The 11,927-nt window shown below is 40.9% G+C and overlaps 1 protein-coding gene across 1 annotated transcript; it reads left to right on the top strand.

The window, feature by feature from the left end:
- Positions 1–401: 401 nt before the first annotated feature.
- tmem182b (transmembrane protein 182b) lies at positions 402–11,278 on the top strand. The gene is made up of 5 exons (XM_052558405.1): positions 402–820; positions 1,056–1,194; positions 9,056–9,154; positions 9,259–9,396; positions 9,489–11,278. The coding sequence occupies exons 1-5, from the start codon at positions 671–673 to the stop codon at positions 9,752–9,754; spliced, it is 792 nt and encodes a 263-aa protein (XP_052414365.1). The 5' UTR covers positions 402–670; the 3' UTR covers positions 9,755–11,278.
- Positions 11,279–11,927: the final 649 nt, after the last annotated feature.

Raw genomic sequence — 11,927 nt, 5'->3', positions numbered from 1 at the left:
AATCTGTCATGCTAAAGTGAACTTATATTTAGGTATATTTTATATAATTTAAAATGGACAATACAAGTTAATACTTCAGCAAACCTATTTCACAATAACATGAATACATTTAATTAAAACATTGGTGTCTTGAGACATGTGTAGATCCATTTCACAGTTAAATAAACTTTTCACAGTCGCACAGCTATTTTTATTGAAGAAGGTAACTAAATACGGACTCTAGCAACACATGATGACAGATGCTATTTTCTATACTGGTATGGTCATTACCTCACCAGTACAGATTCCTTCATGAAAATCCAATGATGCCAGTGGAACTTGATATCAGTAGGGCTACAATTATTGATTGAAAATGAATTTCAGTCACATCCAGTTGGTCTCTTCAAACAGATTATTTTTATTAGATATTATTTATTTTGTTGAATTGGATCAGACTTCTATTTTTAAATAAGTCCCTACAGCTACACTCTAAGAATAGTGGTGTCTTGTCCTTTTTTGTCACTGGTCATTGCACAGTGGCCACACCAGTTAGAGACAGAACCAAACATTTGAAGAAAAACAAATAATGTAGACAGATAAGCAAACCAGCTGAACAGTGTTTGGAACACAAACCAACTAGTAATGTGTGCATTTAAAATTGAAAGACTGAGAAAATTGTTGTTCAGCAGCTATGCGTCTGGTAGTTTTACAGTTCCTGGCAGGATTTTTTGGAGCTCTAAGCTCAGTGTTCCTCTTGGGATCTCTTGGGTCTGATTACTGGCTTATGGCATCTGAATCTTGTGGAGATGCTGCTCTTTTCAAATTATGGAGAGTCACAAAGGTAAGGCTCGGACATATTTTCCATGTTTTAAAAAGATTTGTCCATCTGTTTGATTAGACTATATATTTATACAAAACTATATATTTAAACAATTTATGAGAGAATTCACCAATAATTTTTTAAAAGCAAACATGATGGTACATTTTCAGTATGATTAATATATTTGGAACAATATCAATTTTGAAGGAACATTTATTTATCATCTTTTTTACTCATTTATCATCTTATTAATTAGGATATCTCTCAAGCACAACCAGAAAGTAGCAATCAGGCTGAAAACTCACTTCTGTTCTACCATGAGGGTCTTTTTTGGAGATGTTCCTACCATAGGGATTCAAGTGGACAGCAGGGCAGCATACTGGCTTTTTTAATAAGTAAGTGTATTAACTGTGTATATTAACTTTCTGTATTAACTTGAAACTTGAGCAAAAGCACTATATATATATATATATATATATATATATATATATATATATATATATATATATATATATATATATATATATATATATATATATATATATATATGTAGCCAGTGAATGGGAAAGCTACTTCTAAAAGTATTGCATTACAATATTGCATTACTCCCTAATTGCATGAGTTACTTTTTATGGAAAGTAATGTGTTAAACTACTTTTCTGTAACTTTTACTCATCTGGGCTGGGATTGCTTGCTTGTTTATTATAATAAAAAAGCGATATTTGTGGCAGTGTAAAGGAATGAATAAATTAATAAGAATAAATTAATAAGACGCAGGCTAAATGAAATGTAAATTCACGTCTGTACATTAGAGGGTGCAGCTCAAACAAACCTTTCAGCTGTGCTGCCATTCTGGATTGCATCTGTAATATTATTACTATAGGATGCAGGAGAAGTCATTTTTGCTTATTAGCAGTGTTGGCTTGCTACTCAAAAAAATAATTTATTATTATATTACTCTGTATTGCTACACTGGTGATTCATGTACCTGTGCAAGTCATGAAAATAATGACAATACATCTAGGAATTATTGAATTGTTGGACTTCAAATCAATATGGGTTGAGGCATCAAAAGTAACTAAGTAATGAGCTGTCTTATGGGTTGTAACTGTAATATCATTATTGATATCTTTATAGTTACAATAATTAGTTATATTACTAGTTACTGATATTATTACTAGTTACTGCCCAACATTGCTTATTTGCATGGCTTAATTGGATCATTGAAGGTCAGCAACTAAAAAAAATAGGTTTGCTTATTAAAGCGTTTAACTAAACTCTCAGGAGTTTGGACACGTGTACGTTACACTAATTACATGCAAGAACCAGAGAACGGGGCGTAGGTCCCACCCAAGACAATATCTGATTGGCTGTCGCACTAGGAAGGACGGGTCAGATGGACACGCTTATAACCCAATGACAGGCAGCTATGCGTTGCTTTTGGCCTTGCTTTTGCAGTGACTTTTGCTCTTGCCTATGTTTTGTGCTGACCTTTCCATCGTCCAGCGTGTATGCTTACGTACTCTTCAAACCACCAAGAGCTCACTCAAAACTCATCAACTCTTCCGTAAGTTCCTTTATTGAACGTCAAAGAAAACCCTCTCAGAGTCACTCCAGACTAAGAGGAATCTCTGTTGCATAGCAATCCAGGAAGTCTCGCGAATGAAGCGCCACCCGGCTAAGACAAACTACCACTCATCCATTGAGTGCTGTCCCTCAGAACGCGTCATCAACCGACTGCCAGCCAATCAGCACCAGAGATTCCCTCTCAACCAACTTCGTTACAGAAAGGAATGCACGCACCCACAGGAGCACCCAAATGCAAGTACACAATAACCTTAGTTCCCTGAGAGGAGGGAACGAGACATTATGTATGGGGAAATCCATTTCCTCGAAATTATGAAGTCTGATTGAATAACTCTTTTGCTTGCAAATAGCCAATGGCGCCCCCGCTGGCACCAAAATACCTCAGAATCTTCGACTGAACGAGAGCTACGAGGCTGGAAGGCTTCCCACACGGCAGGTTACGTAATGTCTCGTTCCCTCCTCTCAGGGAACTAAGGTTACATTACACGTATGGGGAGCAATAAAACCCCCACTGCGCGGAAAAAACTGTCCGGCCCGGCTTGCATCGAGCCACAGTAGAGCATAAGTACTAATTCTTACAGTGCTAGCTCTAGGTCGGGTACCGGACCTGTTTGAAACACCTCTTGGCACAGAGTCAAATTGGCTCCTACACCATCGTAATCCCGTGCAACCAGATAAGCAACACTGGTGTGATATGGGGAAAATGCAGCAATATGTTGGTGCTTGGGAATACACTTCCGGCTTATAATGCGGGCATAATAAGGGTACCACGTTAGAAAACCAATGAGTACATCAACCGCAGCTATTACTAAAATAACATGCTGTCTATACGACCTGGTCGAAACCATGGCTAGGGCAAGAGCCAAACGGGGTGTGCCCATAGCCTAGTCCAATGACTGCTCAACTCCCTCCTCCTGCACTGACAGCACATGTGATGCGAAATCCATGACGACGCCTAACTCCTTGTGGAGTGGGCGTACACCCCGATTGGGCAGGCGGTTCCCCGGGAAGCATAAGCCAGTCGCACAGCCTCCATTATCCAGTGTGATAGCCTCTGCTTCGACAGCGCGCTGCTCTTCTTGGCACCCACGTAGAAGACAAAAAAGCTGCTATGACGCTCGATACTGGATAGTTCTGTTCACATAAGCATGCAGGGCACGCACGGGGCACAAAGCGCACTTCTGAGACACTGAATTACTGTCCTCCTCAGGGCAAAATGCTTCAATTGTAACTATCTGAGCTCTGAACGGCGTTGAGAGCACTTTAGGCGAATAGCCGCGTTTGGGTAAAAGTCTGCCCATACAATTGTCCGGTCCAAACTGCATACACGCGCTGTTCACTGACAGGGCATGTAAGTCGCCCACTCATTTCCTGCAAGCTAGCACAAGTAGTAGCGCCGTCTTAAATGAGAGCACTTTAAGGTTGCTAAACTCGGCTGGTTCAAAAGGTGGGTCGGACAGCGCACTAAGCACTAACGACAGGTCCCAGACCAGCATATGATGAAGGCGAGGTGGATTAAGCCGCCTAGCTCCCCGAAGAAAGCTCGTTATCAGGGGGAGCCTCCCCACTGAATGGGCGTCTAGCAAGTCACGAAAAACAGCGGGGGAAGCTGTGACATGTTCACCAGTTCCGGGAACCATGGCTGGTTGGGCCATTTGGGTGCTACCAGGATCAGCGCACATCTCTCCTCCCTCATCTTTTGCAGCACCAGTGGCATTAACTTGACTGGGGGCAAACCTCCCTGGCGATTGATGTATGCCACCACCGCCGTGTTGTCTGTTCTGATGAGAACATGACGGTCTTTCACGAACGGAAGGAAACTCAGCAGCGCTAGATGAAATGCTTCCATCTCCAAACAGTTTATATGCCAGTGCATCTCATGTGCAACAAGCCCAGTCTGCAGCCGCAATCAGACCGAGCAATCTCTGAAACGTTCTTAAGGGGATTGCTCTACCTTGAACGAAGAGGGCTAGTATATTGTGAATTGACTGGATTCTCGGCTCTGACAGCTTCGCGATCATAGTGCGTGAGTGCAGTATCATACCCAGGAATGTGATATATTGGTGCAGCTGCAGTGTGCTCTTCTGAATGTTCACAGACAGCCCCAAACCTGTCAGGTGGCCGAGGAGCCTGTGTTTGTGTTCCTCGAGAGCAGTTCTCGACTGCACGATAACTAACCAGTCGTCGAGATAGTTAAGTATGCGCATTCCACTGAGCGCTGTATTCATGCACATTGTAAATACGCGGGGAGCCAAAGCGAGCCCAAACGGCAGCACTTTGAACTGGTATGCCACACCCTCGAATGCAAAACACAGGAAGCGTCTGTGATGTGGGGCTATCTGGATGTGGAAGTATGCATCCTTCCGATCCACTGCAATAGAGCATCACAGTCCTGCCCACAGCCGGTGCCGGAAGTAAATATTCCATAAAATTTCTGCATTGACATTTGGGAAATAAGCAATAAAAAACGTAACCATACATGGTAGACTTAAAACCAGCTACGGCTGTACTAAGCGATAGTATATGCTCATATAAACGCCAAAAGTTCATGGGGCACTAACCTTGTTTAGAGATAAATGCCTTTTATTCACAATGTCTTGGATAAGTACTTCATTACCCACAATCCTGAACAATCCCACAATCCCACAGTGATGCATCTGATTCGTGGAACTCGTGTAACTGTCTGGTTAAACCCTGCGAAAGTCTGTGAAGACTGCAGATCATTAATAAAAAAATAAAATAAAATAAAAACCTGTGTTGCGTTTTTGCATGGTAGACTTATCAGTGCAATCATGAGCTCCTTGGCTGCCATGATGGCTTTTTTCAAGGAGGAAAGCAAAAGTGTTTAAAGAGGTGAAAACCACTTTAGATAGGGTCATGTAAGGTTAGTTGAGTGTAGCATCTCCGAGGGTCAGCTTGTGGGATTTGTAAGGGCCAGCATGAGGGACAAGACATACAAAGTTTTGGTGAGTTTTGCAGGGAGGTTGGTAACATTAGTCAGCATTATCGTCCACTTTAGCTAGGCTACTGTAGCCTTCATACGGTATGAGTCATATCAAGCATTTTATGATGCCACTGTCAAAACAATATTTAGCCTAGGCATACCTTTTTGTGCATTTACTGAACATTTGTGTAATGGCAACGACATGTGTTGACTACTGAGTGGTGATTGCAGTCAGGTACAAAGCACTGCACCATGTTGCTGACGTTATCGTTAACCGCTTTCAGACATGCACACAATATATAAAATACACGATGATAAATATAAAAATCAATACACAATACCTATATAAAACACTATTTATTTATTTTCAATACTGAAAGAACTGCTATTACTGCACATTCACTATATAAAAAGTCGTCGTCAAATTTGGAAGTCGCTCAAATGGCTCGTTCGCGGCTGTGGGCTTCAGTCGAATTCAGTGAGGCGCGGAGGTTTATGGGATGAGTAGTTCCTTTGCTCGAAATGAAAATATGTACACAATCTTGTACCTTTGACTTTTTTTGGATTTTCTCTTACTTTTTTCACTCTAAATGTATTTTATATATGTTGTATGATTATGAGTTCAGCCGTAGCTGGTTATCCTCAGACATGCTCTAAAACTCTTTAGATACGGATTTTTTCGAAAGTCAATGGGAGAAATGAATGGGAAATTTACTTCTGGCACCAAAGCTCTCTCGGGCTGTGGGCGGGACTGTGATGCTCTATGAAGTAATCGTCAGGCTGAATGTGCGCGAGGATCTGCTTCACAGTTATCATCTTGAACGTGCATTTCGCGAGCACTTCGTTCAGTAATCTCAGGTCTAAGATGGGGCGCATACCTCCATCCTTTTTGGGAACTAGAAAATAACGGCTGTAGAAACTGGAATTTCTCCATTACCTGGGCACTATCTCTACTGCTTGTTTGGCCAGGAGACAGGATGTTTCTGCTCATAGCAGAATCTGCTTTGCGAATCGTCTATCGGGGAAGAGGCTTCGCTTTTTTCGCGGTTAATAGTAGAGGGAGGAAGAAAGCTCTTTTGCTGATGCATGTAATGCATGTTTATTGAAACAGAACACAGCAGTTTCATTGACACAACATTTACACTTTTGACGAACTCTGGGCGGGAACACGCCATCTTCGCCACGGGTCCAACGAACACGTCCCGCGCTCTCTTCCCCCTGGCACGAGCATCAGGAACGCTGCTCCTTCTTGCCCGCCGGGCGCCCTTGGCTGCTAGAGGCCAGTTTCGTACCAAAACGGGGCTTCCTGGGCTGCCTCTAGTGGAATGGTGGCTTTGGCTCACAATGCTCTACCGTGCACTGGAACACGCGCCTAGTATATCCTGCCAGGGGCTGCGCTGAAGAGGACCTGGACCTCGCTGCAGGGGGGGCATGAGACCATTTCGGCAGGAGATGAGGCATCATCTTAGACTGCTTGACGGTCTCGGCGTATTTCTCCAACAGAGATTCCACTGCAACACCGGAAAGACCGGTAGGGCTCACCGGCGCATCCAGGAACTGCCTCTTTTCGGCATTGCTCATGCAGGACAGTGTCAGCCACAGATGGCAATGCAGCACCACAAGGCTGCTCATTTTGCGGCCGATTCCCTGCACGACCTTCTTCGATGCCGCGAGATCCGCAGCTTCCTGAGCGACTCTGGGTCCTGGCTTCCCTCGTCCAGGGACCCCAGGAGCCGAGTTTGGAAGACCTGCAGGATTGCCATCGTGGAGGGCAGATGCTGCATGTCCAGCCGATATGTACGCCTTCTCTGCGATGTGAGCAGTTGCTCGACATGGCCTAGAAGGCAAAGAGGTGGTCTTCCAGCCGGGAGAAGATGCCTGGTGGGCCCGATTGCATCCTCGACGGGAGGCGGTCACGCGTATCCTAATTTCTCTGCCCCTTCCACCGTCGTCAGCAGCTGGGTCCCCTGTGCATGGACTCGGGCTGAGTAAGGGGAGCACCATGACCGCGTGAGTTCCACGTGGACCTTGGAGAAAAAGGGCGCGGGTCTCTGCGGGGTTTCAGCCTGATGGCCCATGCCAAGGAAGGATCCGTCCATCCATCTCTTAGACGGCAACTCCTTGGGGGCTTTCCACTCCAATAATTCCATATCTGCCACCGCCTCCGTGAAGATCGCCATAAGCTCCGCATCCAGCGAGGCAGGGGCGGCTTCAGACGGGGCCGGGGGCAGCGCTCCTGGGTCAGAGGCATTCGTAGACATGGCGTCATCCTCGTCATATCCAAACGAGACCATTTCCCGCGCTTCTAGTGGAGAGCGAGAATTGGCTACAGAGTATGAGAGGGGATCTTTCACGTGAGGATGGCGTGGGCATTGGGCCGACTCCAATACCTTGACAGAATCCGTTGACAAAGCTCTCTGCAGTCTCTTGGTTTGCGGCTCGATGGCGGCGGACATGGGAGAGGCAGGAGATACAAGGCCACCATTACGGGTAACGGCTAGCCTAGCACGAAGGATCTTGATGGGAAGCTCTTCACAGGCACGACATCCCGATCCTTCAAATGCCGCTTCTGCGTGAGCCCGAACCCAGGCACAGCACACACTGCTTGTGTGCGTCTAGGAAATCAATGGGCCCACCACACATGTGGCAAAGTGACATTTTAAGAGAAAAATCACCGGAACGCGAGAGGGGATAATTTTCCACAATTTTCCACTCTGAATGCGTGAATCCACTGCTAAACCAGACTCAAGTGAAGAAAAAAGATTCTGAGGTATTTTGGCGCCCGCCGTCACCTATATTGATGGCTGTCAGCCAATCAGGTGAGGGCAGGGGCGCCATTGGCTATTTGCAAGCAAAAGAGTTATTCAATCAGACTACATAATTTCGAGGAAATGGATTTCCTCATACGCAATGTCGAGAGACCGACTCGATAAGGGAACTCCTAATTCTGGCTGAACTGGTGCAAATCTTATTAAGAAAACAAACTAAGATTAAAGTGCTAGTAGATTGATTCTTTCAGGTTGCGGTCAAGAAATAGTGTCTAATGCTAGACACTTAGGACTTAATTTACCCTCCGTTAATAACTTCACTTTCTCTGTCACTGTTTGGATGAATGTTTGTGTGTATTAGAGTAGTTCAATAAAGCCTTGGTTGATTTTACATACCAGCTTCTTTTGCTGTGTGCTTACAAGTTACTGCCTTAAACTGTAGATTCTGTTATCTAGCTCATACTGTAATCAGTCATCATAATTTTATGATATTATTACCATAGGCCACAGGATAATATTTTGTCCAGAATTGATAAAATACCCTAATCTCAATTTATCGGTGGATGAATAGTTGATAAAGTGGTAAATATTAATTCTGAATAATTTACATACTAATTTGGTTCTTATTCACTGTAATTCAATCCCCTTTGAATTATATTGATCTTAATTCCCTTATTAATCTTACACACACACACACACACACACACACACGTATATATATATATATATATATATATATATATATATATATATATATATATATATATATATATATATACAGTATATGGAAAAAACAAGGGTTCTGAATACTTTCTAAAGATCTGTGATTTTAAATCTGGATACATTTTCTCTTTTCTAAAGATGCTTATTTTTAAATAAACTTGATTTCTTTTCTGCAGAGACACCACAGCACCTTAGTGTTTGCTCTTTCTTGTAACCTCCTTCATTTTTCACCAGCCAATCAACCTTGCCAGAAGGTCTGCGTGCCAGCCTACTTGTCTCATGCTCCAGTTTCTGGACTTCCCAATAGTGTTCTAACCTCAGACTCTGCCACAGGTGAGATCTCAAGGAGCAGTTTGCTCATATGTTCCCAATATAATGGAATTCTTTCTCATTTACTGTCACAATAACATAACATGTGACTTGATTTCCATTATTAGTGCAAAGGGCCTTTTGGTGTGTTATATTTGTGCTGGGTGTCATCTTGGTTGTGACTGGTGGGTTTGTCACAATTTGTGCAACCCCAGGGACCAGCCATCGCCTTTATGAGACTGGAGGGGCTCTCTTTATAACCGGGGGTGAGAAAATAGTTACCAAAACATCCAATTGCCAGTGATTCTATAGTGATTTTGCTGAAACATTCACTCATTTTCTCTTCTTTTCCATGCAGGAATCTTAATCATGTCTGTAGTGATGCTGTTTGCTGTGTGGGTCCAGGTCTCAGACTCTTTAGAGCGGTATGGCCTCCAGCGCAGACGCTTATGCAATAATCTGCAGCTCAGTGTGCACTATGGTCCGTCTTTTATGCTGGCTCCCACTGCTGCCTTCCTCTGCCTGCTTACTGGCCTTTTTCTCCTGCTTATTCCATCAGTCAGCAAAGCATCAGCCAGAGACACAGAGAATCAGCCATTCTCACTGCGAGAGGAATGTGTGTAGAGTTATGTAATATTTTCCTCAAGTATTTTTCTGAATGTGTAGAGTTTTCTGCCCTCCATAAAGAACAAAAGGAGAATTCAGAGGACATTTTACATGAGAATATAATTGAGAGTAATCAAATTTTTATAACATTTTCATTAAAGCAATAATTAAATGTATCTGGGGGCCACAAGGGGGTGCTACAGGGTTTACAGAAAAGATTTTGTAACTATCCATGATAATTTCATCAAATATTTCAAATAGCTTTTAAAGGTGGGACTTTTTCACTTTTTTTGTTCTACTGACACCCACAACTCTGAAAAGCTATAGTTACCATTCACTTTCACTGTATCTAAAAGAGCAAAATGTAAACCCCCAAAATTTAGCAAAACTTCTAGTTTTGGGTAGAAGAAAAAAGTGGTAGAAGAAAAAGCTGAATTGTTATTTATATATTTATTTATATTATTACCAGATGCACTATTTTTTTTATGACTGTTAAAAGGCCATAATCAGATACAGGTGGACATTTTGATCAAGCATTAAAATAGCAAAAACTGTAAAAACAGCCTAAACACACACACATACAGTATTTTTTTTTTTTTATATTTGCATGTATTTACATGTATATATTTATATTCATATAATTTATATTATATATTAATATATTTAATATATAAAAATAGCATATTTTTCTTAAATATATACATGCACGAGTATGTATTTACTATATATACAGTACAGACCAAATGTTTGGACACACCTTCTCATTCAAAGAGTTTTCTTTATTTTCATGACTATTAAAATTGTAGATTCACACTGAAGGCATCAAGGTGTGCAAACTTTTGGTCTCTACTGTATATACATAATAAATATACACATTACACACATATAGTACATTATGTAAATAAAAACGTTTATTTTGGATGCGATTGATCATTTGACAGCACCAATTATACCAATTATATACATACATATACACACACACACACACACACAAAGTGATATATCCTCCTGATTACCAGTCCACTACTGAGTTTTGTCCTTTGTACTGGACAATATCTAATCTGACTAATTATCAAATCTGACTAATTTTCAAAGTGTTTGTTATAAATCATCATCTGTGGAAAATTAGATGGGCTTTCAAATCAAAATAGAATATGACTTTCTGTAATACATTTCCACTGTAAAAAACACCAAGCATGTTCATTAGACATTTTAGGAGACACAACAAATGAATAGGGAAAAAATTATTTACCTATGAAATATTATTTATTATTTTCTCATGTATTATTATCATACCCGCCAATTATTACTGCCACTATTACACTTATTTTTTCATTATATGTTGTCCCAAAAAACACAATAATATGCAAATTACATACAATTTATAGATACATTGTATATAAATGCAAAACAATGCAAAAAATGGTATAGCAAATCCTTCTGCTATATCTTTCATAACATAGTCGAGAATCATCTTTATATAAAGTTTGGTATAAAAAAAATAAAAAATGTATTTGTGATTAAAACAAAAATCTCATTGTTGTTGCATTTTCATGTCTTTTTTCATGTCTATTAAATATGTATATATGTATATATATATATATATATATATATATATATATATATATATATATATATATATATATATACATATTTAATAATATATATATATATATATATATTCCTATTTATGCAAAAGGAATATATAGTTACATTTGAGGATGCATTTAATTTGGTTAATGAATAAATATAGACCCGGTCTTATTAAAGTAACCACTAGAGAGCAGTGTTGCTTCAGATCTTGAAAGCTTTCACAATTATGGAAGAATCGCTCACCCTAGGGAACTCTGGGACTTATCCAAAAGCTGATCCCAGATAGCTGAAACAACAGTGCTGAGATTGAAAAATAAATCACTGTTTTATGAATAAGACACGGGAGCTCAGATAATAATTGTACATTTGAAATAAACATGAATCAAATTGGCACATTTTGATCAAACCCCAGTGTTCTCCATTTTCCTTTACAGTCATTCTTGCGTGAAAGAATTACAATACATTCGTTGGGTCTATTGTCACACCTTTATAATTGGAAAAGGTAAACAGACCCCTGAGATGTTCCGAGAGATGGTGGAGTTTGACTTAGATGATGTGAAGCGCATCATCAACGCAGATCTGTCTTTAATGTTTGACG

The sequence above is a fragment of the Carassius gibelio genome, chromosome B6, assembly GCF_023724105.1.
Source record: "Carassius gibelio isolate Cgi1373 ecotype wild population from Czech Republic chromosome B6, carGib1.2-hapl.c, whole genome shotgun sequence".
NCBI classification, from domain to species: domain Eukaryota; kingdom Metazoa; phylum Chordata; class Actinopteri; order Cypriniformes; family Cyprinidae; genus Carassius; species Carassius gibelio.
This window is presented reverse-complemented; position numbering and strand designations above follow the sequence as displayed.

Excerpts from the sequence above, each read along its gene's own strand:
- tmem182b (XM_052558405.1), top strand. The coding sequence starts at position 671 with ATGCGTCTGGTAGTTTTACAGTTCCTGGCAGGATTTTTTGGAGCTCTA. Across the intron at positions 1,195-9,055 it reads CATACTGGCTTTTTTAATAA|CCAATCAACCTTGCCAGAAG; the intron begins GTAAGTGTATTA and ends ATTTTTCACCAG. Across the intron at positions 9,397-9,488 it reads GGCTCTCTTTATAACCGGGG|GAATCTTAATCATGTCTGTA; the intron begins GTGAGAAAATAG and ends TTTTCCATGCAG.